General features: G+C 33.4%; 1 protein-coding gene across 50 annotated transcripts in view; it reads right to left on the bottom strand.

Moving 5' to 3' along the window:
* Positions 1 to 17888, bottom strand: part of RIMS1 (regulating synaptic membrane exocytosis 1) — a 510553-nt gene that overhangs the window by 157275 nt on the left and 335390 nt on the right. For all 50 annotated transcript variants that reach the window (XM_010371424.2, XM_030929222.1, XM_010371432.2 and 47 more), the window contains 8 exons: positions 17228 to 17338; positions 14805 to 14904; positions 10252 to 10375; positions 6847 to 6893; positions 4411 to 4523; positions 1790 to 1920; positions 1139 to 1310; positions 863 to 1016 (listed from right to left, as the gene is read on the bottom strand). In XM_010371424.2, the coding sequence (XP_010369726.2) occupies positions 863 to 1016; positions 1139 to 1310; positions 1790 to 1920; positions 4411 to 4523; positions 6847 to 6893; positions 10252 to 10375; positions 14805 to 14904; positions 17228 to 17338 (952 nt within the window). The remainder of the gene's footprint in view (positions 1 to 862; positions 1017 to 1138; positions 1311 to 1789; positions 1921 to 4410; positions 4524 to 6846; positions 6894 to 10251; positions 10376 to 14804; positions 14905 to 17227; positions 17339 to 17888) is intronic.

Here is a 17888-nt window from a genome sequence, read left to right as displayed (position 1 = left end):
AAATATTTAATTACGTGAGAAAAATAATTTAGTTCCAGATTACCGAAATGAGGCGTCTTTCAGTTGTTAACTTAGAAATGTAGCTATGACTCCAAAATTACTCGATAAGTACAGAAAAAAGTAGCTTTTCCCAATTACTAGATGAATCGTAACAAACATACCTTCTAATATTTTAAACAATATTTCTTATGAAAAACTATTAAAATATTTATGAACTGGCTGGGCATGGTGGCTCTCGTCTGCAATTCCAGCATTCTGGGAGGCCGAGTAGGGTGGATCATGAGGTCAGGAGTTCAAGACCAGGCTTGGCCAACATGGTGAAACCCCGTCTCTACTAAATACACAAAAATAAACTAGACGGACGTGGTGGTGCGCATCTGTAATCCTAGCTACTCTGGTGGCTGAGGCAGGACAATTGCTTAAACCTGGGAGGCGGAGGTTGCAGTGAGCCAAGATCATGCCAACACACTCCAGCCTAGGCAATAGAGTGAGACTCTCTCGGGAAAAAAAAAAAAAAAATCTATGAACTATAAAGTTATTAAGACCTCACATGTAGCAACCCACCAATGATGACAGAAATTATTCCATCAGTCAATAATCAACAGCTCAATTGGCCCTGTGCAAGAATTTTAATTCAGAGGTTTTTGGCTTTCAGCTCTGGAATTACTCTACTATGCTATATTATTTTCATTGTGAAAATGTAGAAACAGTTTTGCCAAGATTCTTCATAAAAATGAACAATTTTCCAATATTTTGATCTCTAATCAAACATTTAAAAAACAAAAACATCTTGAATTATTAATCACTAATTAGATCATTACAGCATAATTACTTTGTGGCAACTAAAACAACCTTAACCTACTTTGTAGCTTTTTGCTAGAGCTTTCTCCATGAATATGTCGCCTTGGCATGAAAGGTGATGGCTGAGGCAGAGGTAGTGAAGACTCATCATGTGTCTGAAGTTTATACCAATGCGGTTCATCGTCTAAAAGCGCTGTCTCCAATTCTATGAGGATCTGAGAGGGTAATTCTCAAATTAAATCAAGTACCTTTATCAAAACATAATGTAATAGCAATCGTAATAAATATCACAAAACTTTATTAACTATTTGACTTGAGTTTTTAAAATATACATCACCTCTCCAAGAAATTCACTTTCTTCTTCTTGCACTCTGGGTTGGTCCCACACAGTTATTTCTAACATTCGTTCTCTAAAATCTCTACGATGTACATGTGAATAGACAAAAGTTTGATTCCATTTTGGTTCTAGTATTTTCTTTACTGTTTTGGTCCTCCTTTTACTTTTATCACTGAAAAATAAGTATGTTTTGTAAATGAAAAAGCAAGTATATGCTGCCATCTACTGTAGTTACATGTAAAAATGCCATTGATATTTATATTATTTTTAACTTAAAACTCATTGAAAGTCTATAAAAAGATAACAGAGTTTAGTAATATTCTAACTTCAATTACAATATAAGCAGTAGTTGTAATTATAGGGACGCATACAAAGGTTCTAATGTGTCGCTATCATTCTAAATGATGTGTCGCTATCAAAGACTAGTATGTCTATAAACAAGGTAATAGATTTTTTTTTAATTGGCAGATTATTTTCAAATATTTCCAACACAAGGGTTGAGGGACTTCCTTTTTCAGAGATAATGTACTTTTATCTCCTTAGAAAGAATTAGCTATTATGTTTTTAAAAAATATCCCAAAAGAGAAAATTCTACCTTTTCTATTAGTATAGATTTTAGGATTTTTCTCTTTTTCTAAAATTATTCACTACCTTCTATCTGGAAGAAAATACATTTTTACATAGGGATTTCGAGGACGCCCATCTACTCTAGCAGGTAGATCTGTTGCTTGCAGAACATTTACAATCAGCTGGTGTCCCACTTTATCATACCACAGTTTCACCTAGAAGCAATAAGGAAAGGAATTATTTGTAAAAATCATGACGCATTAAAATTTTACGTAAAACAAAATTAAAGTTATATTTAAAGGAGGAAATTTTGAATTACAATATAATGCAAAACAGATATTTCTAAAAACATACCAATTTGAAAGCATAAACACACAGAACTTTACTTTGCTCTTTGAGTACTTTAAACATAACTTACAACTGGCAAGCCTTCAGTGTTACTGTATACTCTCACATATCATTTTATAAAATAAAACTAATAATAATTTTTCCAAAAAACTAAGGGAAGAGGGAGATATAAAATCATTACTATTGTTCTTAAATGTTAAAAATAAGAGTTTGAGGATTATACGGGTCTAAATGATTATAGCATGACTAAATGCTTTTTCTGGTGTTACAGGTAGTTAAAATAAAAAAAAGAGTTTGGATATTAGGAATAAGACATACAAAGAATTAGAAGAGATCATAAAACATATTTACTGTGGGCCTATTTTATACAGGCACTGCTAAGTATTTCCTGGTATTTTTTCTCACTTTTTTTTTATTTTTTGGAGACATGGTCTCACTCTGTCACAGGCTGGAATGCAGTGGCATGATCATAGCTCACTACACAGCCTCAAACTCCTGGAACCAGCAATCCTCCCAGTTCAGTCTCCCATGTAGCTGGAACTACAGGTGTGCACCATCATGTCTGGCCATTTTTTAAAATTTTTTGTAGAATTGGGGATCTTGCTATGTTTACCCAGGCTGGTCTTGAACTCTTCAGTCTCTCAAAGTGCTGGGATTAAAGGCCTGAGCCACTGCACCAAGCCTTCATTTAATTTTTAGAATTAACCTATTACATGTTATTTTTCATGAGAGAAGGAAGAAAAAACAAAGGATACAATACACAAACGATATCTTCAAACTACAAGAAGGCCAAATGATATTTCTATTAACCAAGATCTCATGACAGTAGACCAAAGAATACTGGGGAAGTAACATACTAAAATCCTGTCAAACTCACAAGAATTGGATTTTATCAGTCATTACAGTATCTGCCCTGGCAGTGGTGATGACACTTTAACAATGTCATCACCTTTAATTTTTTTCCTTTAATTTAGAAGTTACTTTTCATTTTATGTTTGAGTAAGCATATGCTGTTAATGGGTATATGTTAGAACATATCTGAGAGTCATCATAACAAAATAAACTAATTTAACATAGGATTAGCTTTTCATGGTAAGGAACAGATTAAGAATTCAAGGCCGGGCGCGGTGGCTCAAGCCTGTAATCCCAGCACTTTGGGAGGCCGAGACGGGCGGATCACAAGGTCAGGAGATCGAGACCACCCTGGCTAATACGGTGAAACCCCGTCTCTACTAAAGAATACAAAAAACTAGCCGGGCGACCAGGCGGGCGCCTGTAGTCCCAGCTACTTGGGAGGCGGAGGCAGGAGAATGGCGTAAACCCGGGAGGCGGAGCTTGCAGTGAGCTGAGATCCGGCCACCGCACTCCAGCCTGGGCGACAGAGTCAGACTCCGTCTCAAAAAAAAAAAAAAAAAAAAAAAAGAATTCAAACCTGGATCTGTCTGATTCCCAATTGATACCTAAGATGTGGTTTTCACAGAACCAGAATAGGTTTCCATCCTCTTTTAAAATATGTGGAGAATATGAGAGATTTACACATACACTGAAGAAAAAGATGGCAGGGCAGATAAACCCAAAGAGTATTACAAAGATATTCAATATACTAAAAATAAAAGTTAAAACCATAAAAGCCCTAGAGCAATAAGCTTATATATATCTTCTCTGTCTCATTAAAACCAAGAGAAAACCACAAAGGCAGACCACAGAAATCCACACATTATCAGAGGAGCAAAAGGTCATTTTCTGTATAACAATTTGAAACAAATAGTCTGAAGTCCTTAAATTATAATATCAACATAACATTTTCCAACTTAATCTACAAATATATGGCTCTTCATTATACTTAACCCTAGTTTCTTCACTCCAGGTTTCCCCAGGTCACATAATAAGGTAATAGTGAGAAAATGGTAGCTTTTTCAGAGAGCTTTCAGTGGCAACGAAGAGTTTTGCCAAATGCCTTAGGAAGTTAAAAATAATATTCCCAATTTAGGCTCTTCAGGCTCTAGGCTCATAAGGTTGTTACATAAATGAGGCATCAACTCCTAATATTATGTGTAAACAATTATTTACCTTAGAAACTTTTACATAGCACACCAAAAGTATGAATATTTACTTATGTTACCATTCATCAATTAATGTTCAGAGTATCTGGCACATTGCAAGCACTCAGTAAGTATTTCTGAATAAATATGTGAATAAAGGAATAATTAAAAAATGCATGAAAAACTAATGAAGTAGATTATGGTGTTAAATGACTATGTATTGCAGGCTTCAAGGAAAGGGGAACATATTTAAAGGCAGACTCAGACAGTGTTTGCAAATACTAACAGTCTCCAACATGTACAAAAAATACATACAGAAAGTTGCCCTGGTAAGACTTGTGGGGCATCTTTTAGAGCTCCAGGACTTGTTGGAGAAATAACAGAAATGGAAGGCCTTTCCATCTTCTGAGATTCAAAGGAACTTGAACCTAAAATAAGAAAAAAAAGTAATATTTGTAAGTGTTGAAAAAATATTTTTAATAAAATGTTAAATGCATCCTTATTTGCATAAAACCATAATTACTACCACTGATAACAGAACCTACTTTTAATGGGGTAGATTTTATCTTCAGTTAATTGTCTATTTAAGAAATATTAAGAATGATATAACGAAGTGTTGTGCTTATTTCAATTGGAAAGAATTGATCTACATTTCTGGAGTGCATGGTATTGCACAGACTCTTGTATGACTTCACATATGGGTAAAGGTCTGCTTCAGCGATAAGGAAGATAGTGCCTGTTAACACTAATTATCTTGCCTAATGTTCTTACTCAGAAATTAAAACGAATGCATACATAATTTATGAACCACATCTAGACCACATTTCGTCATTGTTTTAAAATCAGATATACCATCTCTTAGTTTTGATCTTATAAATGAGTATCTTGAACCTCTGAAAACGCTACTTCAAGTAATTCACGACTAGTGATTTGCTTCAACTTCACACGGAGGAGGCTGGGTCTCCTCTCGGCCACTTGGTGGAGTTCTTCACTGTTCAAGTATACCCTGACACATAGAGCAATATAGAGTGTTTATAGAAGGCTATTGATCCAGAAATTATAACCTTGAACTCACCACCATTCAAACTTAGCCAATGCTTCATTGAGAAATACTGTTTATGAAGCATTGCCTGAGTATGTGCAATCCACACATTTTTTTCTATAACTACAAATTAATTCTCATGTCATATTTTGTGCCCTCCAAAAACTGTTAGTGATAAAAAAACAGCTCTATAAAATTGTTACTGTGAGTATTTTCCCAGATATATTTAAAATACATTTCCTTGAGTCTCACAACAGGAACGTTGTTATTTCTAATAATGCTTGTTTGTAATATTATGGCAATCAGTGTATTTTTTAATCGTATCAATAATATAAATTATGCAATTAGTCCCACTTCCTCTTTGTATTGGTCACCAGAAAGCTCAAAGCCAAAACTGGGTGCACCTCTAGCAGAACATGATGGTATGCATTTTAGATGATAACCTAGCCTAGTGTCTGTTTCTTTGTTTATCCTACTTTCATATTTTCTTCTCCCTTCTAATCTCTACCACTGGTTTCCCCCTAAATCACCTTTTATTCTCTACTTCTATAACCTGGGTTCTGTAAGAACACCTGGGGAATCAAGTCCAAGTATTAACTTAATTCCCATCCATGGCAAAGAAAATATTTGGGTCACTTCTGCATTATCACTGAAAACTTAATTGTCTATACTTTATTGCACACAATATCATCTTCTCTCATACAGAAATGACTTTAGTTCCCATACAGATAACTCTTTCAACCCTCTGTTTTCACAATCCCTTGACCCATTATGTAGTAAAGTTTACTCTACCCATTCATTTCCAAACACAATCCACACACTTTGTTATTGTCAGGCCTCTGGGCCCAAGCCAAGCCATCACATCCCCTGTGACTTGCACGTATATACACCCAGATGGCCTGAAGTACTGAAGAATCATAAAAGAAGTGAAAATGCCCTGCCCCTGCCCTAACTGATGACATTCCACCACAAAAGAAGTGAAAATGGTAGGTCCTTGCCTTAATTGATGACATTACCTTGTGAAATTCCTTTTCCTGGCTCATCCTGATTCAAAAAGCTCCCCCACTGAGCACCTTGTGACTCCCACTCCTGTCCGCCAGAGAACAACCCCACTTTGACTGGAATTTTCCTTTACCTACCCAAATCCTATAAAACGGCCTCACCCTTATGACCCTTCGCTGACTCTCTTTTCAGGACTCAGCCTGCCTGCACCCAGGTGATTCAATGAGCTTTATTGCTCACACAAAGCCTGTTTGGTGGTCTCTTCACAGGGACGAGCAAGACAGTTATTTGGTAATACAATTACTTGTTAAAGTGCCTACCTAGTTTCTTCACTAGGCTGCTCTTGAGACTGAGCTGCTTAGCAATCAAACTGAATAATCCAGTATCACAATAAATGTTTATGTAAATAGAACTATTCCTGATATATTAAGCTCTGTAAGGGTCCTGACTGTTATGATGCTGAAGGGTATTCCCAGGAAAGATTTTTTTTTTTTTTAAACCACACAAAAAAGTAGAGGAAGAAAAATCTTAGAGTAGAACTTCTTTGGATTTCCAGTTATTGGCATCATTGCCAACATCTAGTACCAATGGAGACATCCTTAGTATATGAATCCTAATTCATTATATCAAATAACTAAAGAAAATTAGAAATCTTTACTTCCAATTAGTTCAATACTTTTATAATAACAAAGAAATCTTATACTCACTGGACTCCAGCGGAGGGTGGGAGCTCTCAGGAATCCGGGGAATGTCACTAAAAGAAACAGGATATGGTGAAAATCCCATTAGCTAAATGACCCTGCCTGAGGCAATCATAGCCCATTTTATGTGATGTGAAAAATCCTGCTGGGTCTTTACAGGTGTGGAAATGAATAGGAGTTACTATTAAGGCAACTACTAATGTGCATGAATGTCAAACACCACACACACAAAAAAAACTGCAATAAAAAAGTTTTTATATATTTAAGAGCAAAATACTTTAACATGACAACAATCAGACTAATATTGTGGTTAAAATCACCACAATATTTTTACTACCAAAACAGCAGGTTTGGAAATAAAAAATGTTAAAGGTAATACTTTCCTTCAATTCTAGGAAATCAAAATGACACAAATTTTACAAATCAGTAATATGCTTTACAAACACATCTGAAAGAGTTTACTGAGTGAAAGGGATGGGAACATCTCAATAAAAAAAAGGTATGGTGAATATCATGGGCAAAGTTAAATGAAAAGGATGAGTTGCTTTGGAAAGTAAAAATGGTTCAAGCTTGCAACAGAAAAGCCAAATTATTTTATATATGTGAATATATAATACATATACACATATATACCCTTTATAGAGATCCATATCTCTATACTGAAGTTAGCTAAATATATGGCTATTTACTATATGGTTAGAAAGTGACTTGTGAGATCACCCATACCTGCCACATTGACAAATTACTCTGAAGAAATATATGTACTATAGTCTCAACTTAATCCATTACCCACTGTGCCCTTAAGAACCCTAGATCACCTTGGCTTAGGTATTATACTGCATAGGATTATATTACTTCTCATTTTCCAAAGATGTTTTAATATCAATTTAAGAAGATTAACAATATGCAAGTATTAACATGACATATTAAAGCAGACTGGAGTTAGCTAGTCCCAACAACATTATCGGCATATTTTTTAAGAATTTCTATCCACTTACCTTATGACCTAACTTCACTTTTATTTCCACTTTTTGGGGGAATGAAAACAAAAAGAGTTTTCCCTGTTTGTTCTCTGGAGTTGTCATTTTGACTATTTTGTGCAAAGTAATTCTCATAACCAACTATAATTTATACTTCTTAAAAATGACAATTCGGCCTATGTTGTATATTTTATAAATTTTATTATATATTTTTGTACGACTATACATTCAGATAAAATCATTTGAATGAATTTATAGAGACTAATTTATAATACCTAAAACACACAAAAAACTATATTCTGCTACTTTCTTCTAAATTAATGCAAGCAAATAAAAGTAAATTGTAAAAAAATTGAGGAACAGTCAATTTTTAGATAGTATGACTTCTTAAAAAATCAGCCTCATAGTCCATTATGGAATCAGAATTTGAAACTATCAAGTCAGGTATAAACTTTGGAATTTACATGTCTGTGAAAAAAGAATGGTGGCAAAGTTGTTGAAAATATGTCAAAGTGACTTTTAGTTAAAATTTATTCATGCTAATTGCTTCAGTAATATTTTCAGGCATAAATTTCCACTGGATGTTTACATATCCAGTGGAATTCTTTATTAGTTCTATCTACCAGTTAGGGAACAATTAAAAGCATAAAGGTCAAAGATACTGTATTTGGTGGGTTTACAAAAAACGTCAATACCTCAAGATGGCTGATGCCTCTTAGTGTGTACTGATCAATGTGCTTGCAAGTTATATTTAGAATGATTCCTGAAATCACTATGACACTAAATTATGAATAATATTTTCTTTTTCCTTTAATTATAGTTGCTAAACAGAACTACATTAAATATTATTATTAAAACATAGCTCTCCAGCCTGGGTAACAGAGCAAGAGCATGTCTTTAAAAAAAAAAAAAGAAGTAGCTAAAATTATTTTTCTAGGATTCTAATAACGTATTTATTAGAAAGTTGATATCACCTTTGATTCTGATTCAATTATAATCTTTGTATTCCACATCCTTTGACTTCTATAATCTATAAATTATAATTTTTGTATTCCATATTCCTTTCAATTCTATAATCTATAATGTGTTTAGAATTTGGTTGTGCAGATGATTACTTCTTAATTAATTTTCATAAAAAGTAAAAATAATGTTATTCCAGTCTACTTTAATTGTCTGTTACTTTTTTAAGTCACCATGAATCAGTTCTGTGTCAGTTGTTTACTTTTAAACCACTATATATTTGAAAGTATTTGGCAAGTGCACAATGCTTGATTCTAAACTTTAGCTTTCATACTTTTGATTCATTTTCCAATTTACTTACCTCTTTTCCAGCCTTATATTTACCTCAGCACTAGAACATACGTCATGTAAAACTAGCATAAATCGTAGTATTGTTATTTTAAAAGTCTACATGGAAATGTACAACACTTCTGCAAATGTCTTCAGTGTTCACTCTTAATAATCACCAGTTAAAATTGGTTAAAAGCTTGCCTTTATTTTAGAGTTTTATATATTAATATTATTTGATATATGATCATACATTTTCATTCTTTGAGAATTATGATAATTATATCTTCTTGTATGTTTTGCATTGACATATATTTGAGAGGCCAATACAAATTAAAGGTTAGCACTTTTTCAACATAAAAAGCCTTAAAGTAATGGCTGTATTATATTTTGGAGAACAGGGAAAAAAAGAATCATTTCCAAGAATACATTTAAACATTAAGCCAAGTATAATAAAACAGTTCAAAATGTCTTTAAAAATTACAGACTGGCAAAATGAATATTTATTTTAGACCATGTGGGTTTGCCAAAAAAAGGTAATGATATGGGGAAATCTATATACATACATAGAAAATATCCCACTGGCTATAGATAATTAAATTGTACAGAAAATTGAGGTTTTAAAAATATTATGACCAATTAAAATGTTAAAATATTTAATACTCGCTTGATTTTAAATAAAAGTTTAAATTACTCATGGGTAAAGAGACAGAAAAAAATATTCTATTATTTAGTAGAATAATAAAAAGTTCATGTAGACATATGAAATCATTAATATTTTAAATAACACAAGGAGTTTGTTAATGTCTCTCTTAAAGGAAATACTACTTATTAAATTAGAATTACTTAAATATATCTGCCATTAAAAGAAAATTTTACTTGATATTTCACTTGCAAAAAGTACATATTGATATTTTTTGATATTACAATTATTAAAGTGTGGAGCTTCTAAAATGTAGTGAAGTAAACTCAGTATTCCAGTTAAAAAATTAAGAAATTTTTAATGATCTAAAAATGTATGCCCATAATTGATGAAAAAACTATCCATGTTAACATGTACTGTATGAATGTATAAAATTCTTTTTAAAACCCTACTAATACATGTAATTTACTAAACTTAAGAAGTAAGTTTTTTTAGCCTTACCCAATAGGCCTTGAAACAATAATTTCAACTTGAGGTTCTGATTTTGATTCTAAAATAATGTTGTAAACTTCTTCATTTGTAGCTCCCGGCAGGGGTTTACCATTCCATTCTAGAACTTCATCCCCTTGAATTTAAAAAAAAGGGTATTTTTTTACCTTATATATTCTGTTTATTTTTCGTATCTTTTCTCTTTTTTAACAAAGAAATGCAAAACATATACAAATAGTTTAATTGTCTAGGCTCTGCTTTCAAAAGCAAATTGATTGCCATATAATGTCAGCTAAATGGTTCTTCTAAACACTTTTTCTTTTCTTTGTTTTTCTTTTTTTCCCCCAGAATATTACTGGTGACTGGAAATAGTACAATACAAAACTACCTTTGTCTTTTGAGATATACCAGAAATCATATAAAAATAATCTCATGCTATGGGATGGAATTAGCACAGCCTATTTGGAAACATTAAAAAATCATAATTAGCAGCATGCCCTCCATATAATAAATGTAGGCGGCTCTATTTTTGAAAGATTCTTATTAAACTGTGCATAAATCCTGTTTTATTTTTGGAAGAAAGAGCAATTAATATTTGTTAGCATGAATTTCCCAATTACAAGTCATGCTTCAATGTCTTCACCAGATGCACAACAGAATAAAAATGCATGAAAGGATTTGAATTCACACCCATCAGTTAACGCAGGTAGCTATGGCAAAATTACAAAGCAAGCAGATGTAAAACTGTTGCATGACAGTTAACCCACTTCCAGATGTTCAAAACACATATATACTATACATAATCTATATTGTGAACATTAAAGTACAAGTAGAAAACACTTTAAAGTAACAAAACATTAATATAGTACGTAGCAGTTTGTTAAATATTCTAAGATTAATCAAGGGGAGCTAAAAGATGTTGCGTTAAAAAAATACAGGCTAACAACTTATAGTTGTTATTTTAACTAGGGTTTTCACACCATAGGTCACGTGAAAAAAAAGTATTTATTTTCATAAATATTTAAGAAGTTGTAAGTACTAAATGGTTCTCTGCCTTAGACCCTTCAATTCAAAATGGTAGTCTCAGCTGAAATATTCCAACCTCAGTGATGCACTGAGGTGTCTTAATTTGTTGATGTTTATGCTTATTTTGTTGTTCTCAGTATCTAGAACATTTTATGAGCAAAGTAAATTTGTGTTGACATACTGGGTCAATATCATCAGTATACATTTTACAGCCAAGTATAAGCATAAAATCTTTTCAATGTGTAGCTAGAATTTTTTAAATAAAAGTAGGAAAATTGCTTTGCTAGTATTACTTTAAAGTAATTATATTTTCCAGCTGTTTGCTCACTGAAGAGTAAAAAGCAAATATGTGAAAAGTACATGATGCTGCTTTGGTTTGGTAAGATACTAGGGTAATCACCAATTCTTTCTTTCTTTCTTTTTTTTTTTTTGAGACAGAGTTTCACTCTTGTTGCCCAGGGTGGAGTGCAGTGGCGCGATTCGGCTCACTGCAACCTCCGCCTCCCAGGTTCAAGCACTCCTCCTGCCTCAGCCTCCTGAGTAGCTAGGATTACAAGCATGCACCACCATGCCCAGCTAAGTTTTGTATTTTTAGCAGAGACAGTGTTTCACCATGTTGGCCAGGCTGGCCAGATCTCCTGAACTCAGGTGATGCATCCGCCTCAGCCTCCCAAAGTGCTGGGATTACAGGTGTGAGTCACGGTGCCTGGCCACCAATTCTAATAGACTGCCCTAAGCTGTTACCTAGAAAAGCTTTTCAAATAGGCAATGAACATACTTCACTGTAAAAAAAAAAAAAAAAAAGAAAAATGATAATTACAAATTTACAATATATCAAGAGTGCTTTCAAAATTTTTTGGCCAAGAAAAGAAACAAAGTTGACATCATGGTCCTGTACACATAAAATATAAACACTATATATGTGTGTGTGTGTATATATATATTCATATTATATGAGTACATACATATATATACACTAAAAAATTTGTAAAACAATACTTACCCTGATTTTTCTATTCTATTATGTTCTACTTCAATTTTTTAAAGTGGTAGGTGCAAACGATTAAATTGATTTTACTACCCAATAATAAGTTGCAACCAGCAGTTTGCAAAAGTACTGCATTTTAAAATTCTCCTTTTCATAAGCAGCAACCTGGACACATAACTTTTAATATCAAATTAACTTAATATATATGCTTATTTATTTACAGATTAATAATTCCTAAGCCAGAATGCTTTTTTTTTTTTTTACATTATTTATGTGTGGATAATCAAGCAGGGATGTAGACAATGAGGGTAGAAAGATGAAAATGACATTTTATCAGTCTTTAAATTTGGTCATGAAGAAATGATACAGAAACAAATAACTTTAATAAAATATTTTATATGCAACAATAGAAGTTCATTTGAGGACCAGAAATAGAGTCAAGTGGTGCCAGGAACATAGTAATTAGCTATTGTTCTAGGTGAGATATTAGGAACAACTTTAGAATTAAGGCAACTTCAGATGAATTGTGAAGGATGGAAAGGCCTTCAACAGGAGGAGTAGAAAACTAGGTAGACAAGAGTCATTGACCATGTCTTCTAGGTGGGAAACAGCCTGACAGGAACCTACAGGTGGACCAACATCCCGGACAGCTGAAAGTGTTAGTAGAGGACAAGGCTACAGAGCTTTGACTTGAACAAATGATAACTAGGAAACACTGAAGGACCTTCATAATAAAGAGAGTGTCAGTGTCATTTTTGTATTTTACAAGGTTAAAAGAAGTAGCACTACAGTGCACAGACTTGAAGTGGGGCAGTACTAGATAAAGATACTGCAAGATTAAAGCAAGATTGCAAATGTTAAATAAAAGTCACATTGATTTTAAAAAAACTGCACGGTAGTTTTATAGGCTAAAGATGTTTATATGCAAATAATTCTATTTGCAAATATGCAAATATTTAGTCAGTTCCTAAATTATAATGTAAATCAAATAGGATATATGATTGAGTCTGTAAAATCACTTTACTTTTTTCAAATACATAAATTGCTTAGAATGAAAAGTACACTTGTCTGCTTTATAGTTAAGCTGAGCTTTTAACATTTCAGATTTAAGTTTCTCAGGCTCTTGGCTCATAAGGGTGTTACACAAATGAAATGAATCATTAACAGATATTTTATATAGAACACCCCTCTTCTTTTACTTCCTAAGTAACTTTCCTATTAAAACATAGTAATGTGTTTATAATGTGTATATAATGTTCATAATGTGGTCTGCAAACTCAGGTTTCTGTAGTTAAAGTTATCTTACATTAGCCAACAAGGGATTCTCAGACTTCCTGAGGCTTATTTTTGAGTCATTAGACAAACACATACTCAGTTTACTGACACAGTCAACCCTGAATGAGTTATTTTCCTACTGAATCATAACTGGTACTTCATAAGAAATAACAGTGTAATATTTTTATACATATTCAAAGTCATATAGCAGATGGAGAAAAATCCATCTGCACGGAGTTTTCTTCCTATACACCTGCACAGCAAGTCCTTGTCAAATTAAAAAAAAAACTAAAATGATTTTGAACTGATATCCTGGTAAACAAACACACTGAAAAGTCTTTAAGAGCCCTATAGTATTTTGCCAAAGTTTTCAAGAATCACTAACTTAAAGTTTAAAAGTTAAGAATATCACCTGGAAATGTAGTCTGTGTTATGGGTTATTAATCTTTAATTCTACAGCTCAGCCAACTGTGTTTCCTTTACAGTTGTCTGGCAAATACATAAACAGCCATCTAACAAAAATATTTCTACTAAGCTCTGCAGTAAAGTCAACTGGAAGAAATATTTTAATGTGATTTTAACAAAAATGAAAAGTTAACAATTTACCAAAAACAGATTTTAAAATGTGTTACTATTTAATATATGATACATTAACATATATTAAATAATTCCATTGTGCCATGTTCAGTTATAGGGCAACAAAAATCAATTTCTAAATACCAAGAGGCAGCACATCTGCATGAGTACAGTATATGTCACTTTTAAATTAACTAATATTTTATTATACAATCTGTGTAAGAAATGTTATAATGATTATGTTTTACTAAAAACACTGCTCCTGAATAAGTGCTTTAGGGCCGCTCTGAAAAATTTGGCAATTACTGTAGCTTAAAATATAAACTAAATAACTAAATAGTGATATAAATTTTTTTCACAAAGATAAATTGTTTTAGATTTCAAGTTTTGTAGCAATATTATGATGTCATCTACAAAAATGAGTAATTCTTCTATATTTTACATCTTTTTATTTTTATATAAATAAAGAAGATTCCTACCCTTACTCTCCAGATTGCTGCTGATGTAGAGTTACTTACTATTGCAATTGGTAAATATTCATATCAGGAAAAAAATTTGTATTCATGCATTAAAATTTAGTGACTTCATTGATACATACATACATACATATATGTATGTATGTATAAAACTAACCCCAAATTGAAAACCATGTTCATGTATGGAGAAAACACTGTTTAAATATTAAAAGAAGAAACTTTACCTGCTCTTAGGTGTCCAACTACATCTGCTAGGCTACCCTTCTTTACTTTGGTGATGAAAGCACCAAGTCGTCCTAAGTCAGTCATTTTTCCTCCAACAACCTGGATAATTACAAATTTATAAGTTTCCAAGACTCACACCAAAACATAAGCTTATTAGTTTGAAGAATTTATCCTACATTCTTTTATGATGTACTTGAAATTGCATGTAGAAACATTAATGAAGTGAAACATATTTTTTTTTTTTTTTTTTTTTTTGAGATGGGATCTTGCTCTGTCACCCAGGCTGGAGTGCAGTGGCATGATCACAGCACTGCAGCCTCGACCTCCCAGGCTCAAGAGATCCTTCAAATTCTGCCTACCAAGTAGCCTAGACCACAGGCATACACCACCACGCCCAGCTAATTTTAAAAATTATTTGTAGAGACAAGGTCTTGCTATGTTGCCCAGGCTGATCTTGAACTCCTGGGCTCAAGTGGTCCTCCTGCCTTGGTCTCCCAAAGTGTTGAGATCACAGGTGTGAGCCACCAGCGCTTCACTTACATTTTTGATTAAATAGCTGGGAGAACAGTTTTGAAAAGAAAACATCTCATATTTGAGATGACTATGTGTCCTAAGGAAGTTTGTGTACTGATTTCTTTCTTTCTTTTCATGTACAGATTTCTTTCTCTCCCCTTCCCTCCCCCCTTCCCCTCCCCTTCCCTCCTTCCCTTCCTTCCTTCCTCTCTTTCTTTCCTTCCTTCCTTCCTTCCTTCCTTCCTTCCTTCCTTCCTTCCTTCCTTCCTTCCTTCCTTCCTTCCTTCCTTCCTTCCTTCCTTCCTTCCTTCCTTCCTTCCTTCCTTTCTTTCTTTCTTTCTTTCTTCTTCTTATTTCTCTTTCTTTCTCTCTCTCTCTCTCTCTCTCTCTTTCTCTTTCTTCTCTCACTCTCTCTCTTTTTTTTTTTTTTTGAGACAAGGCCTCACTCTATCACCCACAGAGGAGTGCGCTGACATGATCATAGATGGCTACAGCCATGAACTACCAGGTTCAAGTGATGCTCCCACCTCAGGCTCCCAAATAGCTGGGACTACAGGCATGTGCAGGCACTACAGTCAGCTAATTTTTTAATTTTAATTTTGTAGAGAAGGGGTCTCACTATGTTGACCAGGCTGGTCCCAAACTCCTGGGCTCAAGTGACCCTCTCACCTTTGCCTCTCAAAGTATTGAGATTAAAGGCATGAGCCACTGCACCTAGTCTGTACTGATTTCTTAAAAGCAAGCTTGTCCAACCCGCTGTCAGTGGGCCACAGGCGGCCCAGGATGGCTTTGAATGTGGTCCAATACAAACTTGTAAACTTCCTTAAAACATTATAAGGTTTTTTTTTTTTTTTTTCAGCTCATCAGCTACTGTTAGTGTTGATGTACTTTATGTGTGACCCAAGACAATTTTTCTTCTTCCAATGTTGCTCAGGGAAGCTAAAAGATTAAACAGCCCTGTCTTAAAGTGACCTAACAATAAAAGGGCACCATAAATAATGCATATACTTAGAAGACAGGTGCCAGGTCTTCCCCACTTAGTATCAAACAGCAAGTGTCTGACAGTTTACATTAAAGTTCATTTTTCTTTATCATTCAAATTCATGTGTATCATTTGAATTATTATTTCTATATGAAGACAATATCCCATTGTCAATATCAGATCTTGATCAGATCTTGATCTCTTTTGTATATCTGTAGTAAAATGTAGGTCTATGACCATAAAGACTAGATTCAAGCCAAGAAAATGACATTTTGGGGAAGCAATTTACCATTGTGCAAAGCCTAATAGCCTAAACGCATCTCTGCAGCTGACCATCTCATCTGAAATATGTATCTATGCCCATAAGACTATCAAAGTCTGAGTTTTATTATAGAATACTTTAAAATCTATGTTTAAGTTCTTCCAATGCAGGGGCTCAAATATATATAATTTAAAATGAAGAGAATATCACCAAAAGTTGAGATTCATCCACAATTCTTTAGTGGCACACTCATTAGTGGACATAATCAGAATTATTTCACACAGGAGTAATTAACGGTAATAATCAACAAGAGAGCCCTATTAAGTACATTAATTTAAAAAAATTCTTACAAAATTCTTGCAATTAGAAAGTGATCCCTTTAATGATGTTTATGTTGCTGCTCAAGTTACAATAAAAGTCCACATTATCTATGCTACTTTCCATTTAAATCTTAATGCAAGAAATCATCCTGAACTTTATAGTCAGAAAAAAATACATTAGTTTCCCTAAATTTTATTCAATTTTCCTAACACATCTATATGCTATATCAATAAAATTATATAAAATATTACAATTACATTTAAAAATCATTGCCAGAAACTCTGATGAATGCAGACCATAGTGTAATTCACCCTTTAAGAAACATTTTAAACCAGCATACTTACTTTCAGACCCAGCAATGCACCTGATTCTTTGGGCATGGTTGTTCTCTTGTTAAGAATAACACGTCCAATTAATCGGTCCCCCTCTTTAGATGGCTGCCACGTTACAGGATGCTGTTAAAACATAAACAAGTTTAAAAAGTAATATATACAGAATGGAATGCATTCAGCTATAAAAAGAATGAACTCTTGTCATTAGACGTAACATGGGATAGAACTGCAGAACATTATGTTAAGTGAAACGAGCCAGGAACATGTTAGTTCCTGCATGAAAGTTAAACACTGCATGTTCTCACTCACATGTGGAAGCTAAAAAAAAGTTCATGTCGTAGTAGTACAAAGTAAAATAGAGGATAATAGAGGCTGGAAAGTCAGGGAGACGGGAAGGATAGGGAGAGATTTGTTAAAGAATATACAATTACAGCTATATATGAGGAATAAATTCTGGTGCTCTATAGCACTACAGGATGACTATAGTTAATAATATATAGTTTCTAAAAGCTAGGAGGAGGACATTGAATGTTCCCAACACAAAGAAATGATAAATGTTTGAGGGGATGGATATGCTAATTACCCTGATCTGATCACTATACATTATATGTCCTGAAACATCACTATGTACTGCATAAACATGTACAATTATTATGTGTCAATTAAAAAATAA

This window comes from Rhinopithecus roxellana, chromosome 4 (genome assembly GCF_007565055.1).
Source record: "Rhinopithecus roxellana isolate Shanxi Qingling chromosome 4, ASM756505v1, whole genome shotgun sequence".
Classification (NCBI taxonomy): Eukaryota; Metazoa; Chordata; class Mammalia; order Primates; family Cercopithecidae; genus Rhinopithecus; species Rhinopithecus roxellana.
This window is presented reverse-complemented; position numbering and strand designations above follow the sequence as displayed.